A 19,896-nucleotide genomic window follows, 5' to 3' on the forward strand; every position below is an offset into this window, starting at 1 on the left:
TCCTTGTTGAGCTTTTTCTCTTTGGAGGTTTCCCTGGCTCCTACCCAGGTAGAATTAATAGCCCTCAGTTCGGTCTCTGAGCATATCCCTGTCTTCTTCGCAGTGCTTAAAGTATACTTTGTTACAGTTATTTGCCCTTAAAAGCATACACATAATCGTTGTGCTGTAGGCATTTAATTGGGAGTTGACACATGGCCCTCTGGAAAAGTTTGCTGACCTTAGATCCTGCTTAGGCTGAAGGGGGCGAAGTTGATGGCGCAATACGGTTAATGAATCCGTATGACCATTAGAGGGCAGACTAATCCCACGGCGCCTCGGCCCAACAATTTGGTGTCCCTAGACTCCTCGATCCTTCATTTATTATTCCCATGTTCATTTCCACCTACAACTTCACAGATCCCATTTTAATAACCTTTCACACAAAACAACTCACATGAGGTTCCATCTCTAACCACCCACTCCCTCCTGCCCCCGCTTTCCATCATTACTTGGGAACTAAAGAGTTAACTCCACCCTCCCACCTGGTCATCTTGCTCTGTTAATCTGCGGGATCTGGGAGGCAGAGAAGAAGAAAGGGGAGGTACTCATTGATGGACTGGGTAACCCGGACTCTGGCTCGCCTCCACTTGATTGTCTTTTCCAGAAACCCTCCCAAACTCCCACAAGCCACGCACACCTTTTCTGGCCAAGATCCAAACAAGCCTCTGCGCTTCCCTCTTCCCCAGAAGGAGCCAGGTAGGAGAGGAGAGCCCCGGAGGGACGCCAGGGGCGGGGAGCAGCTTCCTTACACCCCCCTGCTCAGCCTCGCTCTCTCCGCGGCCTGTGCGCCCCGCCCGCGGGTGCTACCAGGGGAGGGAAACCTCGCATAGCGGCGACGCGGCGGGAAGAAGGGTCAGCAATCACCGCGCGCACTCCGGGGTGGGGGCCAGCCTTAGGCTAGGCTGGGAGGAAGGAGTTAAAGAGCCGGGATTGGCTCCCTGTCTTTCTTGTCACCGAATCTGGGAGGGGAGGATTCGCTGCCTGGCTCCGGACCTTGTGGTCCCGTGTGTGCCCCCCCCCCCCCCACCGCCCGCCTCCGGAACGGCCGGAGACTTGAGCCAGCCGGACGCCCCTTCTGGCACACTCCTGGGGCAGGCGCGAGCGCACACTCCCCTTTCCTCGCTGGCGCTGTCTCTCGCCTCGCTCTCCCCGATCACCCTCTGGCTCGCTCGCTCTCCCCGGACTCCCTACGGGTGCTGCGCTCGCTCCCACCTGCTCCGAGGCGCCCTCCGCTCCCGGACGCGCCGGGTTTAGCGCTCTCATTCGACGGCCGGACCGCCGCAGCCCCGGCAGGCAGTGTGCCCTCGGGGCTGTGGCTGCGAGCCACCCCTGCCCTCGCTCCTGCTCTGGCGCTCTGGATGCCCGCGACTCGCCGCTGAGCCCGAGGTCGGCGAGCAGAACATGGTGACAGCGCTGTCCCGTCGCTGCGCTCGCTGAGGCCATGCCCGGCTCCCGACGCGTCCGTCCGCGCCTGCGGGCGCTGCTGCTGCTGCCGCCTCTGCTGCTGCTCCGGAGCGGGCACGCGGGCGACTTGACGGTGGCCGTGGTATTGCCGCTGGCCAACACTTCGTACCCGTGGTCGTGGGCGCGCGTGGGGCCGGCCGTGGAACTGGCTCTCGAGAAGGTGAAGGCGCGGCCGGACTTGTTGCCGGGCTGGACGGTCCGCATGGTGCTGGGCAGCAGCGAGAACGCGGCGGGCGTCTGCTCCGACACCGCTGCCCCGCTGGCCGCCGTGGACCTCAAGTGGGAGCACAGCCCCGCGATGTTCCTGGGCCCCGGCTGCGTGTACTCCGCTGCCCCGGTGGGGCGCTTCACCGCGCATTGGCGGGTGCCTCTGCTCACCGCCGGCGCCCCGGCTCTGGGCATCGGGGTCAAGGACGAGTACGCGCTGACCACGCGCGCGGGGCCCAGCCACGTTAAGCTGGGCGATTTCGTGACGGCGCTGCATCGACGGCTGGGCTGGGAGCATCAGGCGCTGGTGCTCTATGCAGATCGGCTGGGCGACGACCGGCCTTGCTTCTTCATAGTGGAGGGGCTGTACATGCGGGTGCGTGAGCGCCTCAACATCACAGTGCATCACCAGGAGTTTGTCGAGGACGACCCTGACCACTACACCAAGCTACTGCAGGCCGTGCGGAGCAAGGGCAGAGGTGAGGTGCCCACCCACCCGGATGCCTGGCCCGCGCGGCCTTCTCTCTGGCCTGTCCACGGCCTGGCAGCCCTCCCTCCTTCGAGAGCCAGGCATTCTCCTGGATGTTTCTCTTAAGTCTAGGCCAACACTGACTTTTCCTACCTCGAAGTTTCTAGTCCCTCTCCTACAACCCTTGGCGCCCGGTTTGCATTCCTACCCTCTCCCCCATCCCCCACCCCTTTCCTCTGGTCTCCCCGTGACCTTCCTGCTTCGGACTTTCCTGAGTTAACCGCGGAAAGGCCTAGTTCTAGCGCTACTGCGAGCTCTGCTTGGTTCCCGGCTCTTCCTCCTGTTTTCACTCTGCCCTACACGTTCTCCCTCCTCGTTTCTCTCTTGCTCCCGCGGGTTCCTTCTCCCACCGGCCATTCCCTGATTCTTCCTGCATTCTTGGTCCCCCACCTTCTGTCCCCTCCTCCCACCTCTCCCTCCCTCCCTCTCTACTCTGCACACCTTCTCCCATCTTTCACGTTCCATTGCCAAGGCCCAGACTGAGCCAGGAGTTGGTGCCATTTAAAGACTGCAAACTCAGAACTCCCTTGCAATGCCTTGTGTGTTCATTCGTGTGCTCTCTCTGCCTCTCTCTGTCCCCTCCCTTTCTCTCTCCTTCCCTCCCTCCCTCTCTCCTCCTTTCTCTCTTCCCTCCCCCTCCTCTTTCTTCTCCTTCCCCTCCAGTTATCTATATCTGCAGTTCCCCGGATGCCTTCAGGAGCCTGATGCTTCTGGCCGTGGGTGCTGGTCTAACTGGGGAGGACTATGTTTTCTTCCACCTGGATGTGTTTGGGCAAAGCCTTCAGGGTGCTCAAGGACCAGCTCCCCAAAAGCCCTGGGAAAGAGGAGATGGGCAGGACAGCAGTGCACGCCTGGCCTTTCAGGTGAGTGCTGGGTTTGCAGCCAAGGTGTGTGGGACTCTGAGCTGTTGACACATCTTTTCCAGACACTATGCCCCTACATGTCATGTCTGAAATGATTCCAAAAAAACAGATTTTTGATAGTCAGAGAGTTGTACAGTGAACTCCTTGGGATTTGGGGGCTTCAGAGTGAGGTGGAACAGATAATGGAATGGATCTGTAGTAGGAGGCTATTACAGACGCATGGACAGGAAATCCTTGAATCTTTTGCTCAAGCACAGAGGCCACCTCATAAAGGACACAGGGTTCAATTTGATCTTTTTCTTATTTGATTTTGTTATCTTTTGTTTTTGATTGTTGGTTGGTTTTGAACCAGAGTCTGTCTGTGTATCCCTGGTTGTTGTCCTGGAACTCACTATATAGAGCAAGCTGGCCTCAAACTCAGAGTTTCTCTTGCTTCTGCCTCCTGAGGTGCTACCACACCCAGCCATTCAATTTGATCTTGACCTAAACAGAGATGCTAGTCTGAAAGGTGGGACCCCAGATGACTGGGACCCCAGGAGAGAGGGAGGACTGGAGTCAGTCATCTCTTAGCACCCCTTTTCACCCATCCCTTCCTCAGGCTGCCAAAATCATTACTTACAAAGAGCCGGATCATCCTGAGTACCCGGAGTTTCTGAAGCAGCTGAAACTCTTGGCTGACGAGCGATTCAACTTCACCATAGAGGATGGCCTGGTAGGAGGGGGTCCTAGGACCGCCAGTGTGGATCTCCACACCCCAATTCGTGGCTCCCACTCTGTCCTACTCTCAGGCATTCCGTTACTCCGCTTCTTCCTGTTATTTCCGTGTCTGTCCTGATGATGGAGGGAGACAACCCTGGAACCTAAAGTCCTCATCAGGGAACGGGCATGACACATCCCGCCTTGCCTACCTAGAAAGACTCTGAGTAGGGAGCAATGGTAGATCCTAAAGTATCCGCTAAGTCACATCTCTGAGAATATGGTGGTTGTTTTCTGTACCCTCTTCCAAGCTCCCGGTAACCCAGTTCCCTACCCACAGTGCTACACTTTGTCACTCTGCCATTTATCTGTCTGCCCTGTCTGAGCTCTGCTTGCTTCTACAGGAGAATATCATCCCCGCATCCTTCCATGATGGGCTCCTGCTCTATGTCCAGGCAGTGACAGAGACTCTGGCACAGGGGGGAGCTGTCACTGACGGGGAGGACATCACTCAGCGGATGTGGAACCGAAGCTTCCAAGGTCAGGGCCTAGAATTAACTGGAACGGGCTGCTTTTGTGGTGGAGATGTGAGTGGGCCCCTGGTGGCCCAGCAGGTTATCCAGCCTGGTCTCCTAAATTCATTCTGCGCGCTGAATCTGCTGTTCCCACTGCCGACATAGCTGTCCTTTTCACCATTATGCATATATCCATATTTGTGTCTATATCTCTGTCTAGAGAGAGAGAGAAGCTTGGGATGAAGTTAGGCATCTCTAAATCTCCATTCTTTTAAAACACAGTTTTCCTCCCCTGTGTCCCTAGGTGTGATGGGATTCCTTAAAATCGATAGCAATGGAGATCGGGAGACCGACTTCTCCCTCTGGGATATGGATCCAGAGACAGGCACCTTCAGGGTAAGTTCATGCATGTACCAAGAAGACAGTGCCGGGCAGGAATGGTCTCTCATCCTCCTACCCAGGCCCCAGCCCTGCCAGGTATCTCCTTATTCTTTGGACAGCTATGAGAGTACTGGGTAAGGCAGGCTCAACTCCTCAGTCTGGGAAGCAACCAAAATGATCCTGATGCACAGGCTCCCCCCTCAGGGAACCCCAGATCTGAAGAGGGAACATAGAGTCCTTCCCTTGAGTTCTTTGGACAGTTGGGACCCCGTCCTAGCAGAGACAGGTACTTAGGGCCAAGAAGAATGTGTATGTGCAGCTGTGTAAATGCAGCAGGGACAGAAAGGGACAGAGGTCAAAGGCACCAAGAATCATATCTAGCAGTGAAGGCTCCTGCAGTTGGTATTTTTTATTCATTGCTCTTTACTCTTTGGGGACCTGCCACCCAGCTCCCAAATAAATCACACAGAGGCTTATTCTGTCTTATGAATGCCGGCCTTAGCTTGGCTTGTTTCCAGCCAGCTTTTCGTACATTATCCCGTGTATCTTTTACCTCTGGGTTTTTAATGTCTCTATTCTATATACCTTTCTTTCTTGCTTACTCTGTTGCTGGTTGCGTACCTGGGTGGCTGGCCCCTGATGTCCTCCTCTCCCTCTCTTTTTCTTGCTCCCCATCTCTCTCTCCTCAGATTTCTCCCCCTATGCATGCCAGCCCCGCCTATCCTTTCTCCTGTCTTGCGATTGGACATTCAGCTCTTTACCAGACCAATCAGGTGTTTTACACAGGCAAAGTAACACAGCTTCACAGGGTTAAACAGATGCATCATAAACGCCAGGCATGGTGGCGCACGCCTTTAATCCCAGCACAGGAGGCAGAGGCAGGCGGATCTCTGTGAATTTGAGGTCAGCTTGATCTACAAAGCAAGTTCCAGGACATATAGGGCTGTTACAGAGAAATCATGTCTCAAAAAACAAACAAACAAACAAAAGCAACATAAAAGAAGGCAACACATCTTTCACATCTTTGCGTCGTTAAACAAATGTTTCACAGCATGAACAAATGTAAATCATCAGCCGGGCGTTGGTGGCACACACCTTTAATCCAGGCACTCGGGAGGCAGAAGCAGGCGGATCTCTGTGAGTTCGAGGCCAGCCTGGTCTACAGAGTGAGTTCCAGGACAGCCTCCAAAGCCACAGAGAAACCCTGTCTCGAAAAACCAAAAAAAAAAAAAAAAAAAAGTAAATCATCTAAAATAATACTCTACAACAGGCTTCCTGGAGGAGACATGCAGGGATTAGGCCTGGAAGTGTTTTATCTGTCTTGTAGCCAAATGCCAACTCCCTGAGTTTAGGGTTGGGGTTTCCAGTCGGATTTCCTATGGGTAGTTCTCTACAGAGCCTTTTAGTGTTCAAGTTTCTGCCCCTTTTGCCTTGGGCCTGGATTTGAAGGCTCTCTGGATAGTCACAGCAGGAACCTGGTGAGTAGTTAGTAGCCCAGATACAGGTCCTGGAAACAGAGAAAGTCATGTAGGAGGCAAGATGACACAGGCGTCTACGTCACTGACCACTCCTGATCTCCCTCAGGTCGTCCTGAACTATAATGGGACTTCCCAGGAGCTGATGGCTGTGTCAGAACGGAAATTATACTGGCCTCTGGGATACCCACCTCCTGACATCCCTAAATGTGGCTTTGACAATGAGAACCCAGCCTGCAACCAAGGTGACTGACTGACTAGCCCGTGCTTCCCAAGTCCTGTTTTAAGCCGCCGCCTCCTCCCGGGGGAGTGAGAGGCTTCTTTCTGCCTGGCGGTGCCCCCTTCATGTGTCATCACAGTTGACTATTAGACAGTCCTTCCTGTTGTCTAACTCCAGCCTCTCTTGTACAACTTGGACCTTCCCACAGACCACTTTTCCACACTGGAGGTTCTGGCTTTGGTGGGCAGCCTGTCTCTGATTAGCTTTCTGATTGTGTCCTTCTTCATATACAGGTAAGTTATGGACTGGGGTGCTAAGTGAGGCTGGGGAGACCTGGGAGCACAGACAGCGGAGCAGGAGGAGATGAGGCCTGGGAGGGAGCCTCATGTGGGGGAAGATACTTACTTCATTCCCTCAGGGAGCAGGCAGAAGCTCCAGGTTGGAATCTGGCAAGCATGGACCAGTCAGGTTGCTTCAGGCTGGGTTATAGCTACAAAGCTGTATCTAGGAAACTCAGAGGGAACAGAGAGCTGGGGGTGACATCATAGCAGAGATGGTCATGTGGAGCAGGCATCTTTTGCTGAGACCAAATGGAAAACAGGAGTCAAAGCCTTCAGGTACTGGCCCAAAGCAGGCAGTGATGAACCCTGCTGTGGGCCAGCTGCTGACCCTGGACCGGAAAAGCGGGGTGAGAGAGCCCACTGCTGCCCTCCAGTGCACGTGCAACTGGAAGCCCAGGGCAGGCTAAGGCAGCAGGAAGAGAGGGGGGAGAGCGGTGCTGACTGAGCACATACGTGTGCCAGGCGCTTCCACACCCCGGACAACACCTCATCCTTGTAGTAACTGACAGTGAAATAGCCAGATGGTCGGCTGGAGAGATGTCTCAATGGTTAAAAGCACTGACTGCTCTTCCAGAGGACCAGGGTTCAATTCCCAGCACCCACATGGCAGCTCACAACTCTATAACTCCAAGATCTGACACCCTCAAACAGACATGTATGCAGGCAATATGCCAATGTATATAAAATAAATTATTTTTAAAAAGGAAGAAAGAAGGGCTAGAGAGATGGCTCAGAGGTTAAGAGCACTGACTGCTCTTCCAGAGGTCTTGAGTTCAATTCCCAGGAACCACATGGTGGCTCACAACCATCTACAATTCAATCTGGTGTATATGTAATAAATAAATAAATCTTAAAAAAAAGGAAGAAAGAAATAGCTGGGCGGTGGTGGTGCACACTTTAATACCAGTACTCAGGAGGCAGAAGCAGGTGGATCTCTGAGTTCGAGGCCAGCCTGGTCTACAGAGTGAACTCCAGGACTGCCAGTACTACTTAGTGAGACCCTGTCTCAAAATTAAAAACAAACAAACAAAAAAAGGAATGAAGTAAATGTTGATATAGAGGCTTCCAGTTTCCGAAAGTAGGGAAGAAACTGAAGTGCCTACCCTGGATCTCCTTCCTGTGAGGTATAATTTCCCTCAGGCCCCAGGCCTCCCAACTCTCAGCTCAGAGAACAGGACTCCCTCACTCATCCCAGGGCTCTGAGGGGCTCTGAGCACCCCACAGGGCCAGGGGCTCAGGTGTGGACTTCACATCCCAGGAAGATGCAGTTGGAGAAGGAGCTGGCCTCAGAGTTGTGGCGGGTGCGCTGGGAGGATCTGCAGCCCAGCAGCCTGGAGAGGCACCTTCGGAGTGCTGGCAGCCGGCTGACCCTGAGCGGGGTGAGAACGCACTGTCCCTGGAGGGTGGGGATAGCTTGAGTGCCACGGGCAGCGCCTGATGAGCAGGCAGAGGTGACTCTAAACTAGATGAGGTGACTCCCACCCGGACCCAGGACTTGGGAAGTTAAGACAAGAAGATTGCTGCAGGTCTGAGGCTAGCCTGTGCTACAGAATGACACCCATCTTAGAAAACCAAAACTGAGCCGGCGGTGGTGGCACACGCCTTTAATTCCAGCACTCAGGAGGCAGAGGCAGGCGGATCTCTGTGAGTTCAAAGCCAGTCTGGTTTTTACAGAGTAAGTTCCAGGACAGTCATGGCTACACAAAGAAACCCTGTCTCAGAAAACCCGATAGATAAATACATTAATTAAAAAAAATAATAAGCCACTCTTTCCAGCTCTTCTCTCTCTCCGCTCTCCTCTCTTTCTGCTCCTGTCTCCCTCTTCTCTTCTGTCTTCCCTCCGTGTCTCTTTCCCTCTTTTCTCTTTCCTTCCTTCCCCCTCCCTCCCCTTTCTAATGGAACTTCTCACTCAGAGTAAATAAATAAATAACAAAGGCGAAACTGCACAAAAGAACAGGTCCGCCCCAGCTCTGCCTTCATGGTTCACTCCGACACTGTCTCAGATGAGGGTTGCGGTTACGGCCTCCCTGGCAAGGCTGTTTCCCATGGTCTAAGTGAATACACAGCTCTGAGTCTAATATCTGCATAAAGGAGGGTGAAAGCTAGCCTTGGTGGCTCACACCTGTAATCCTAGCCTGGGAGGCTGAGGCAGGAGCATTGCTAGGAATCCCAGGGCAGCCTGGGCTAAAGAGCGATACCCCATCTCGGGAGGGTGGCACAGATAAGGGGCAGTGTGCTGGAACTTCCAGGATGCAGACTGTTCGTTCACCTCTTCAGCGAGGCTCCAACTACGGCTCCCTGCTGACCACAGAAGGCCAGTTCCAAGTCTTTGCCAAGACAGCATACTATAAGGTAGGTCTGGGGAAAGATTGGCGATCCTTGGGACCTGGATGGATCCCAGGTGTGTTTTGAGGGCGGGTCTGAGGTGGACCACCAGGGGACGGGTGGTCCCAGGGCTGGGCTTTCAGAAGCACTTGGGGGAGGGTGTCTCAGTTCATACCTTGTACTATAAGTCTCCATTTCTTGCTCAGGGCAACCTTGTGGCCGTGAAACGTGTGAATCGGAAGCGCATTGAGTTGACACGGAAAGTCCTGTTTGAACTCAAACATGTAATGTAGGGGAGTGAGGTTGTGGCCTGGGACCCATGGGTACTCTAAGAGAGTTGGCCAACAGCACTGGCTGAGGAGGGATCTGTAGACCTGGGGCGGGCCCTTGAGTCCTGAAGGCAGGGAGAGGGAGATCAGTCATAAGATGACAGATATCCGAGGCAGGACGCATTAGCAAACACGTTACTTGGTGAGGTGTGAAGCCTCTGCCAGGGCCTTGATGCCACCCCAACCTGCAGATGCGAGATGTACAGAATGAACACTTGACCAGGTTTGTGGGTGCCTGTACCGACCCCCCCAACATCTGTATCCTCACAGAGTACTGTCCCCGCGGGAGCCTACAGGTGAGTGGAACAAGGGGTCTGTGTGTGTCAGGAGTCCTGGCTCTAACCCTACTGACCAGATGGGGACAAGCTCCCTCTTTCTGGCTTTTTCTTGGCCCTCTCTGTAAATGGGAGTTGAGGGGTGGGCATGGTGATGGCACTAGAGTAAATCCAAGTGTCCTGTTATACCGGTTTATGCCACTAGAGTAGATCCAAGTGTCCTGTTATACCGGTTTATGCCACTAGAGTAGATCCAAGTGTCCTGTCCACTAGAGTAGATCCAAGTGTCCTGTTATACCGGTTTATGCCACTAGCTCCCTTGTACCCTCCTATGCCCAGGGGGTCTGACTCTTGCCGCCCCAGCAGGACATTCTAGAGAATGAGAGTATAACTCTGGACTGGATGTTTCGGTACTCACTCACCAATGACATTGTCAAGGTGAGTCCGGAGGAGCTCACTGGATGCCAGGCAAGGGCTGGGCATGGTTGGAAGTCACCCTCATGCCCAAGCCCTCTGCCTTCCTAAATTTCCCAGGGAATGCTCTTTCTACACAATGGGGCCATTTGTTCCCATGGGAACCTCAAGTCGTCCAACTGCGTGGTAGATGGGCGCTTTGTGTTAAAGATCACGGACTACGGGCTCGAGAGCTTCAGAGACCCGGAGCCAGAGCAAGGACACACCCTCTTTGCCAGTGAGCCTGACTCTTGACCCCTAGGCCTTTGCTGCCAACACAGCCTCGCCTCTGTTTGACTTGGGTGCATCTCTCGCCTCCAGGCTCAACCTTCATTGGTTCCAGAGGTCAGGCTAAGCGGTCTCTCGTCCTGTACTGCTAGTGTCCGCTAGAGTCCTAGCCACAACCTTGCTCCCAGCTCATCTTAAACTGTCTGATGCTTTCTTTTCTCAGCGTTATCAGACCTCCTGTCTTACCTTCATTATTGCATTTATGACCCTTGAGATGGTCTTCCTTTGCTAGTTCTCCCTTTCCTATCAGAGTGTAAAGTACCTCATCCCTCAGCTAGTTCTCCCTTCCTTTGCTAGTTCTCCCTTTCCTATCAGAGTGTAAAGTACCTCATCCCTCAGCTAGTTCTCCCTTCCTTTGCTAGTTCTCCCTTTCCTATCAGAGTGTAAAGTACCTCATCCCTCAGCTAGTTCTCCCTTCCTTTGCTAGTTCTCCCTTTCCTATCAGAGTGTAAAGTACCTCATCCCTCAGCTAGTTCTCCCTTCCTTTGCTAGTTCTCCCTTTCCTATCAGAGTGTAAAGTACCTCATCCCTCAGCTTTGGGGCCCCTCCTTCTGGTCCACAGAAAAATTGTGGACCGCACCTGAGCTCCTGCGGATGGCTTCACCGCCTGCCTGTGGCTCCCAAGCCGGCGATGTGTACAGCTTTGGCATCATCCTTCAGGAGATTGCCCTCAGGAGTGGGGTCTTCCATGTGGAAGGTGTGGACCTCAGTCCAAAAGGTGAGGGTCATGTGGCCTATACACCAGCCAGTCTTGACTAATCCACCCCCAGAGAGGGAACCTCTGCCAACACCCCTTCTGGAGTGGGGTGTCAACCACATCCTTTGCTCTACGGCTGCCGGGGACCAGTCCACCCTGTGCTTTGGCCTGGAATTGCCCCCCCACCCCTGCTGGTTGCTCTAGGTAATGCCGTTCTCCCGTGCATACCCCTTCCCGCACAGAGATCATCGAGCGTGTGACTCGGGGTGAGCAGCCCCCGTTCCGACCCTCCGTGGGTCTGCAGAGCCACCTGGAGGAACTGGGGCAGCTGATGCAGCGGTGCTGGGCGGAGGACCCGCAGGAGCGGCCGCCCTTCCAGCAGATCCGCCTGGCGCTGCGCAAGTTAAACAAGTTAGTGGTCTCCTCCCACAGCCGCCACCGCAGATGCCACACTTGAGCCTTCCCCTGTGGCGGGAGGGGGGGCACCGCAGTCCATCACAGCCTCACAGGCACCTGCATATGTGCATATGTCCCCACCGCTCACTACCGGTCACAGCTCTTTCTCTGCCAGCATCGACACCCCACACCCTGCCTCCGGCAGCCTGATACTGACCAAAGAGTACCCAAAGAGTACGTGGGCCACATGCCCCGCCTCTTTCCACCTCCCTCCTTAGTCTCAAGCCTACTCGAAAGCTCCTACCCCCACCTTTCTGTCTCTCTCCGCAGTAGACCCACCAGGGCCTATAGTTCTCCCAGACATGTCTCTCTGCTGCCTGTGCGCCTATCACTGCCCTCAGCTCATCCTGTCTCACTTCCTCTCCACCTCCTTCCAACTCACGTGTGCTCCAGGAGAATAAATAAGATATCCAGGCAGGTGGATGTCTGTGGGTTCGAGGCCAGCCTAGTCTATATAGAAAGTTCCAGGAAAAGAAAAAGTAGTGAGTGCCTGAATGTGGACACTGCCAGGGGGGACCAGTCATCTCGTCTGTGCCCCATGGCCCTCAGGGAGAATAGCAGCAACATCCTGGACAACCTGCTGTCACGCATGGAGCAGTATGCCAACAACCTGGAGGAGCTGGTGGAGGAGAGAACACAGGCGTACCTGGAGGAGAAGCGCAAAGCTGAGGCCTTGCTCTACCAGATTTTGCCTCAGTGAGTGCTCACCTGTGCACACAAGCACCCCACTCACGCGTGCACACACATGCACACAAGCACCCCACTCACGCGTGCACACACATGCACACAAGCACCCCACTCACGCGTGCACACACATGCACACAAGCACCCCACTCACGCGTGCACACACATGCACACAAGCACCCTACTCACGCGTGCACACACATGCATACAAGCACCCCACTCACGCGTGCACACACATGCACACAAGCACCCCACTCACGCGTGCACACACATGCACACAAGCACCCTACTCACGCGTGCACACACATGCATACAAAAACCCCACTCACACGTGCACACAAGCACCCCACTCACGCGTGCACACACATGCACACAAGCACCCCACTCACATGTGCATGTACACAAGCACCCCACTCACGCATGCACACACATGCACACAAGCACCCTACTCACGCGTGCACACACATGCACACAAGCACCCCACTCACGCGTGCACACACATGCACACAAGCATCCCCCACTCACGCGTGCACACACATGCACACAAGCATCCCCCACTCAACGCGTGCACACACATGCACACAAGCATCCCCCACTCATGCGTGCACACATATGCATACAAGCATCCCACTCACGCGTGCACACACATGCATACAAGAACCCCACTCACACGTGCACACAAGCACCCCACTCACATGTGCATGCACACAAGCACCCCACTCACATGTGCATGCACACAAGCACCCCACTCACGCGTGCACACACATGCACACAAGCACCCTACTCACGCGTGCACACACATGCACACAAGCACCCCACTCACATGTGCATGTACACAAGCACCCCACTCACGCGTGCACACACATGCACACAAGCACCCTACTCACGCCTGCACACACATGCACACAAGCACCCCACTCACATGTGCATGCACACAAGCACCCCACTCACATGTGCATGCACACAAGCACCCCACTCACGCGTGCACACACATGCACACAACCCACAGCCCAGTCCTCCCCTGCCTCACGGTCTGGTCTCTGCCTGCCCTCACCCGTCAGCTCTGTGGCTGAGCAGTTGAAAAGAGGGGAGACAGTCCAGGCTGAGGCCTTTGACAGCGTTACCATCTACTTCAGTGATATCGTGGGCTTCACAGCTCTTTCGGCAGAGAGCACACCCATGCAAGTAAGTGGGGTTCAGCCACAGGCAAGCAGCCGGGTAGGCCAGCGTGGCCTTCTGCTCAGCACTCCCCATTTGTCCCTGGTGGGAGCCCACAGTCCCCATTTCTCTTGGCTTCCCTTGCCTTCCAGGTGGTGACCCTGCTCAACGATCTGTACACCTGCTTTGATGCTGTCATAGACAACTTTGATGTGTACAAGGTGAGCTTGTGAGCTGGCGTGTATAGGAAGGACAGGCAGATGTGAACAGTCAGAAAAATGTTCAGAGGGGTACACTGGATGAAAAAAAAAAAGGCCAGGCAGTGGTGATGCCTTTAATCCCAGCACTTGGAGGGCAGAAGCAGGTATGTCTCTGTGAGTTCAAGGCCAGCCTGGTCTACAGTGAGTTCCAAGACAGCCAGAGCTACACAGAGAAGCCCTGTCTGGAAAAAAACAAAAGAAAACAAAGACCGAAGACATGGTTGAAGAGACGCAGGGGAACCCAGGAACAGAGAAACTGTGGGGATGGAGGATGAGTACAGTGACAGGTGGGCTGATAGGGACAGAACGACAGAAGGTGAACACGGTTTGGCAGACTCACCAGCACAGGGAAAGCTCGTCCTCCGGTCCGTCATGCTCATGCCACCCCCGCAGGTGGAGACCATTGGTGACGCTTACATGGTGGTGTCAGGACTCCCAGTACGGAATGGACAGCTCCACGCCCGAGAGGTAGCCCGAATGGCCCTGGCCCTGCTGGACGCTGTACGCTCCTTCCGCATCCGCCATAGGCCCCAGGAGCAGCTGCGCTTGCGCATTGGCATCCACACAGGTGAGACCGCAGGCAGCTTCCAGAGTCGGATGGAGGGTGGGGGGCTGCAACGAGGGGACAAGCAGTTGTTCCTGCGTCCAGTCCCCTTTCCTCTACCTCTCCTTCCGCATCCTGGGACCACACATTCCAGCTCCCCTCTCTTCTAAGCCCACCTACCGCCTCTAACATCCTGCTTTTCCCCTCCCAGGTCCTGTGTGTGCTGGTGTCGTGGGGCTAAAGATGCCCAGATACTGCCTCTTTGGAGACACAGTCAACACAGCTTCAAGAATGGAGTCTAATGGGGAAGGTAGGGTGGCCCTCCCAGAGGAAATGAGGGCGGCTGACCAAGGTAGCCTGCTACTTATGCCTAACTAGTTCCTCAGCTAGCTCCTCCTTCTCTCCCCCCCACACTGCCTTCTCATAAAGCATGTATCCCCACATTGTACATCTAGACTATTGCTGGTGTGTGTGTGTGTGTGTGTGTGTGTGTGTGTGTGTGTGTGTTGAAAATGCACTATGCCCACCTTATCTATGAACACTGTAGCTTAGTTAGGTACCTGAATTGTTTTCAAGGCACTTTCATTAGCCAACAACTGAGCAACACAATCCCCCTTTCCTCCTCTGTGTGGCATTAAGAGATTTAACAAGTGCCTTAACACTGAGGTATGTGATATAAGATATTTATATTCTTTATTTTAATGTGGATCTCATTGCTCAGGCTGGTCTTGAACTTATAATTCTATTGCTGTAGTCTCCAAGTAGCTGGGATTATAGACCTAAGAGACCAGCCTGGAAAACGAAGTCTATTTTATAATGAATAAGTATTGAATGTGCTCATGCATCCACAAAGATAGGTGTTTTGCTGGTGAGATGGCTCAGTGGGTTAAGGTGCTTGCTGGCCAAGCCTGATGACCTGAGGCTGATCCTGAGACCCACATGGTACCAAGGGAGAATGGATTCCCACAAGCTGTCTCACATACCCACATACATATGTACAAGAAAATAGATGAATAAGACCAGGCAGTGATGGCAAACACCTTTAATCCCAGCACTCAGGAGACAGACGTTGTGAGTTTGAGGCTAGCCTGGTCTACAGAATGAGTTCCAGGACAGCCAAAACTACACAAAGAAACCATGTCTTGGAAAACAAATAAACAAATAAATAATAAAAATAAAAACCACTAAAGTGTTAGAGCACATCTTTAGTCCCAATAGTCTGGAGGCAGAGGAAGGCAGATTTCTGAGTTCAAGGCCAGCCTATTCTACACAGTGAGTTCCAGGACAGCCAGAGCTATCCATTGAGACCTGTCTTGAAAACAAACACACCCTGACACACAATGTCCAAAACTGTTCTTTCCACCCACAATGCATAAATAAACGTAATAAAAATTTAAAGATTTATGAGAGAATGCAGTGTAAAATGACAAGCACATAATTGTCATTCATCTCTTCTGGGTCTCAGCTCCTTCTTCATATAGTATTCCTGTTTGAGGGTTGTAAGAGATCCAGCACAACTCTGGGTAGGCAGTAGGCATCTAATAAATGCTTGTTTTCCCCTCCCTTCGCCCTTGCCTCCTGTTTCCTCTATTTTTGTCTACTAGGTGGTTGTTGTTGAGATCTTATCTCAAGTTGCCACAGTGGACTTGAATCCTAACCCCCCCCCCGCAACCTTCACCTGAGCGCTGAGAGCACAGGATTGCCCCACCTTGCCCTGTTTTTTTATGTTTGTGTTCTGTTATTTTGTCTTGAGACAGAAACTTACTATGAAGCCCAGGCTGAGCTGAATCTCTCCACTGAAGCCTCCCAAGCCCTAGAATTGCAGACAGGTCCCTGCCATAGTTGAGGTAGTTATTAACTGAATAAAAAGTTATCAAGCAACTACCTATCACCAGGCTGAGTGAGCTGAGAAGGCCATGTGGCCCTCACCCGAGCCTTGTGGTAGGAAGCCTGCCTCCAAAACCCAGAGGAGTCCTGCTCAACTGATAGCCTTTGCACCGGTGTCTGGAGCTGAGGTAGAAAAGAACCCCCCTGTCAGGTCATCTTTCGCCAAGCACACTCTCAGAACTGGGTCAGCAACACAGGATACCATGACGACACAGGTCAGCGTGCCTTCAGAAAGAGTGTGGGAGCGAAGTGTCGTCACTGACCTGGACAGCTTGAGCAGACCTCCTGCCATGAAAAGAGAGTACTGTCTCCTGCAGGTGCTACATTCCCACATCCTGAGCACCTGGGGGGGGGAGCAAGCAGGAAGAAGTTTCAGGCTAGCCTTGGCTACAGAGTGAAACTATGTTTCACAAAATGGGGTGTGTGTATGTGGTGTGTGTGTGTGTGTGTGTGTTCAAGCACAAGGACTTGGATCCCGATAGACACTAGAGTATGTAACCTCAGCAGTGCCCAGATGGACAAAACAGGCAGATCCCTCGAGCTCACTGGCCAGCCAAGTCTAGCCCAAACAGGGATTGCCACAGTGAGGCTGACTCGGTGAGACCCTAGGTCACACAGTAAAGTGGAGAGCGATTGGAGATTCACCTCTGCCTCCAGGTGTGTACACAACGTATGCATGCTAGCACTGAGTCAAGTCCTGATAGCAATAACTAGAACAGTGTTTGCTGTGAGCCACTGTCCAGACACTTTGTGAATGCCTCATTTGCTTATTTGAAGTGCTGGGAATCTAAGCCAGGTGGATGAGAGTGGGGTTAACTCCCCATGTAGCACCCACCCTTTGAAAGGAGCACAGCCACTGTTAGCCTTTTACAGGCTAGAGACAAAATGTTTATCTTAGTTACATGAAGAGTCCAAGCTGAGCTCCACACTGAGTTAGAGCAGCATCTTCAGTGTGGGTTCCTCGACAGTGCTGTGCGCTCCCTCAGGAACTGGCTGAGTCTCAAAGCAGTGGTGTGGGACAGTGTTTGCTACGGTCACAAAGATGTCCGTAACCCATAGGCACAGTATTGTAGCCGAGTCTCATCCGGCAATTGATGGCAGAAAGCCCTGGGTTCAGTCCCTGGCACCACATAAACCAGATGTGATGTTTTCTTGTCATTCCAGCACGTGGGAGGAGGCAGGAAGATCAGGAGGGAAAAGTCAGGGGGTCTTACCTCAAAAGAGAGGTGAAGAGGACTTGGGAGGGCCAGAGTGATGGCTCAGCAGCTAAGAGCACATACACATATACTCCCTCTCCATCTCCCTCTCTGTCTCTCTGTCTCTGTCTCTCTCTCAATTTTCGAGACAGGGTTTCTCTGTTGTTTTGCAGACTGTCCTAGAACTAGCTCTTGTAGACCAGGCTGGTCTCGAGCTCACAGAGATCCGCCTGCCTCTGCCTCCCGAGTGCTGGAACTAAAGGCGTGCGCCACCACCGCACAGCTCACATACTGCTCTTGTAGAGAAGCCAGGTTATGTAGTCACACTTCACAAGGATAGTCTAGGACTTTCTGAGCTAAAGGAAGCAATTGCTATCCACCCCACATTCCCAGTCTTTCTGCCTGCACCCTCCTGCTCCCGCCCCTGGCACCCCTCAGCTTCCTCCGCCCCGTCCTCTCCAGCCCTCAAGATCCACTTGTCTTCTGAGACCAAGGCTGTGCTGGAGGAGTTCGACGGTTTCGAGCTGGAGCTGCGAGGGGATGTGGAGATGAAGGTAGAAAGGAACTGCCTGAGATTCTGGCCACGCCCATTCTCAACCTTCTCCAGTGACTCGGGCAAGCGCTTGTGCCGTTCCCTACCCAGCCTCCTCTTTTTTATTTCTTCCAGGGCAAAGGCAAGGTCCGGACCTATTGGCTCCTGGGGGAAAGGGGATGCAGCACCAGAGGCTGACCTACTGCTCCTGCTGTCCCGCTCAGCACCTGCCGGAGAAACCAGAGAGCTCGCTTCCCCCTCTCGCGCAGCAGCGCAACCACTGTGGAAAGATTGGGGACCTGAGCTGTCTCCCAGCACAGCCACCAGATGTGACCTCAGAGAGGATGGAGATGGTGGGGGCAGGAAGGGAACCCCTGGAGCTTATAGGGCTGACTAAATGCACAGTCACTCCCGGTGGCACACTTGGAGCACACGTACCCTGTCCCGCCCTTAATCAGCTGCCAAAATCCGGAAGGGGATTTCTTCTCCTCCCTCACCTTTGCTCCACTATAGCTTTTATAGGAAGGGAAGCTGCCACCTGAGGGAATAGAAAAGGAAACTCTAGGAGTTTTCAGGAGAGCGGTCATGTGACACAAATACTCCCTCACTCCCACTCCAACCCCCACCCCCACCCCCGCAGACTTGGACACAGTGCACTAGGGAGAAGAAACGCTGTGGGTCCCAATGCCTTGGTTCTCTTGTGAGCAAAAACCATTAAAGTCTTTATTCCTGTGGACAGGCTCTTCTTGGGGGAGAGGGTTGCTGGGAAACGGGCATGTTCTTTCTCTACCCTGTGCTTCCAAAAGAGCTACCTTCAACTTGGTTTCTTTTTTGTTGTTACAAATTTTACACTTTTAATTTCAAGAATCCCAACCAACTTTTGTTTATGTACGTTGTGTCTATTGATGCTGGCGTTGTTAAAAATTAAAACAAGGCTGGAGAAAAGGGGAGGGAGAGGGAACTGGGATTGACATGAAAACAAGCTTGTTTCTAATTTAAATTCAAAAGGGAAAAGAAAAAAATTAAAACAAAAAGAGGGCAGTCCTCTAATCCCAGCTACATACTGAGGTTGACCCAGGAACGTCAAAGGTTCAAGGCCAGCCTAGGCTACAAAATTAGTTATCTAGTCCAGCCTGGGCAACTTAATGAGCTCATTGCAAAAATTAAACTGCCCTAGATGTTAGCTCACAACTGTAATCTCAATATTTTGGAAGCCGAATCAGGATTGCTGGGAATATGAGGCCACCCTGGGCTACATTCCAAGCTGGCCCGAGACCTTGTCTCAAAAATGTCAAAGAGGTTGGGATATGGTTTCGTTGATAGAATGCTTCCCTAAGGCGTACCAAACTCTGGATTCAGTCTTGGAGGTGGAGGCACAAAGATGGTAAGTTCAAGGTCATCTTTGGTCACATAGTGAGTTCAAGGCCAGTTTGTGCTACATGAGGCTATACCAATTCTCTAAATCACTAAATAAGTAAGAAAAAAACAAGTCCTCATGTCTTCATACATTCAACTTCATAATGAACTGTTTACACTCCCCCCCCCAGGACATTTTTTGGTTTGGTTTGGTTTTGGCTTTTTTGAGACAAGGCTTCTGCTTAGTCCTGGCTGTCCTTTGTAGACCAGGCTGGCCTCTGACTTTTTTTTTAACTTTTTTTATTATTATTATTATTATTTTTTGGTTTTTTTGAGACAGGTTTTCTCTGTGGCTTTGGAGGCTGTCCTGGAACTCGCTTGGTAGTCCAGGCTGGTCTCGAACTTACAGAGATCCACCTGCCTCTGCCTCCCGAGTGCTGGGATTAAAGGCGTGTGCCACCAACGCCCAGCTAAACATTTTTTTATTAATTTTTATTTTATGTGCATCGGTGTTTTGCCATGGGTGCCAGGGTCCCCAGGAACTGGAGTTACAGAGAGCTGTGAGCTGTCATGTGGGTGCTGGGATTGAACCAGGGTCCTCTGGAAGAACAATCAATGCCCTTAACCGCTGAGCCATCTCTCCAGCCTCCTGGCCTCTGACTCTTGTGCTCTTGGCAATCTTCCTTCTTAAACCTCCCAAGTATTGCAATTAGAGGTGCGAGCCCC

General features: G+C 52.8%; 1 protein-coding gene across 2 annotated transcripts; it reads left to right on the plus strand.

Annotated features, from left to right (window-relative positions):
- Nucleotides 1–401: 401 nt before the first annotated feature.
- On the plus strand, nucleotides 402–18,546 carry Npr1 (natriuretic peptide receptor 1). Of its 2 annotated transcripts, none has more exons than XM_040752321.1 (22): nucleotides 402–2,189; nucleotides 2,903–3,102; nucleotides 3,701–3,814; nucleotides 4,203–4,338; nucleotides 4,618–4,709; nucleotides 6,279–6,414; nucleotides 6,598–6,682; nucleotides 7,989–8,109; nucleotides 9,008–9,082; nucleotides 9,262–9,339; nucleotides 9,576–9,680; nucleotides 10,023–10,097; nucleotides 10,194–10,350; nucleotides 10,963–11,118; nucleotides 11,340–11,508; nucleotides 12,103–12,249; nucleotides 13,299–13,422; nucleotides 13,548–13,616; nucleotides 14,049–14,223; nucleotides 14,411–14,509; nucleotides 17,745–17,836; nucleotides 17,950–18,546. In XM_040752321.1, the coding sequence occupies exons 1-22, from the start codon at nucleotides 1,481–1,483 to the stop codon at nucleotides 18,010–18,012; spliced, it is 3,177 nt and encodes a 1,058-aa protein (XP_040608255.1). In that variant the 5' UTR covers nucleotides 402–1,480; the 3' UTR covers nucleotides 18,013–18,546. The 2 variants fall into 2 exon arrangements, with proteins under 2 accessions (XP_040608255.1, XP_040608256.1); XM_040752322.1 differs by having other exon boundaries at nucleotides 405–2,189; nucleotides 10,026–10,097.
- Nucleotides 18,547–19,896: the final 1,350 nt, after the last annotated feature.

The sequence above is a fragment of the Mesocricetus auratus genome, unplaced genomic scaffold (genome assembly GCF_017639785.1).
Source record: "Mesocricetus auratus isolate SY011 unplaced genomic scaffold, BCM_Maur_2.0 Super-Scaffold_100009, whole genome shotgun sequence".
Lineage (NCBI taxonomy): Eukaryota > Metazoa > Chordata > Mammalia > Rodentia > Cricetidae > Mesocricetus > Mesocricetus auratus.

Bases quoted from the DNA above. Each gene is read 5' to 3' on its own strand.
- Npr1 (XM_040752321.1), top strand. From the start codon at position 1,481: ATGCCCGGCTCCCGACGCGTCCGTCCGCGCCTGCGGGCGCTGCTGCTG. The intron at 14,510-17,744 runs GTAGGGTGGCCC...CGTCCTCTCCAG, and splicing joins AATGGAGTCTAATGGGGAAG to CCCTCAAGATCCACTTGTCT. The intron at 17,837-17,949 runs GTAGAAAGGAAC...TATTTCTTCCAG, and splicing joins GAGGGGATGTGGAGATGAAG to GGCAAAGGCAAGGTCCGGAC.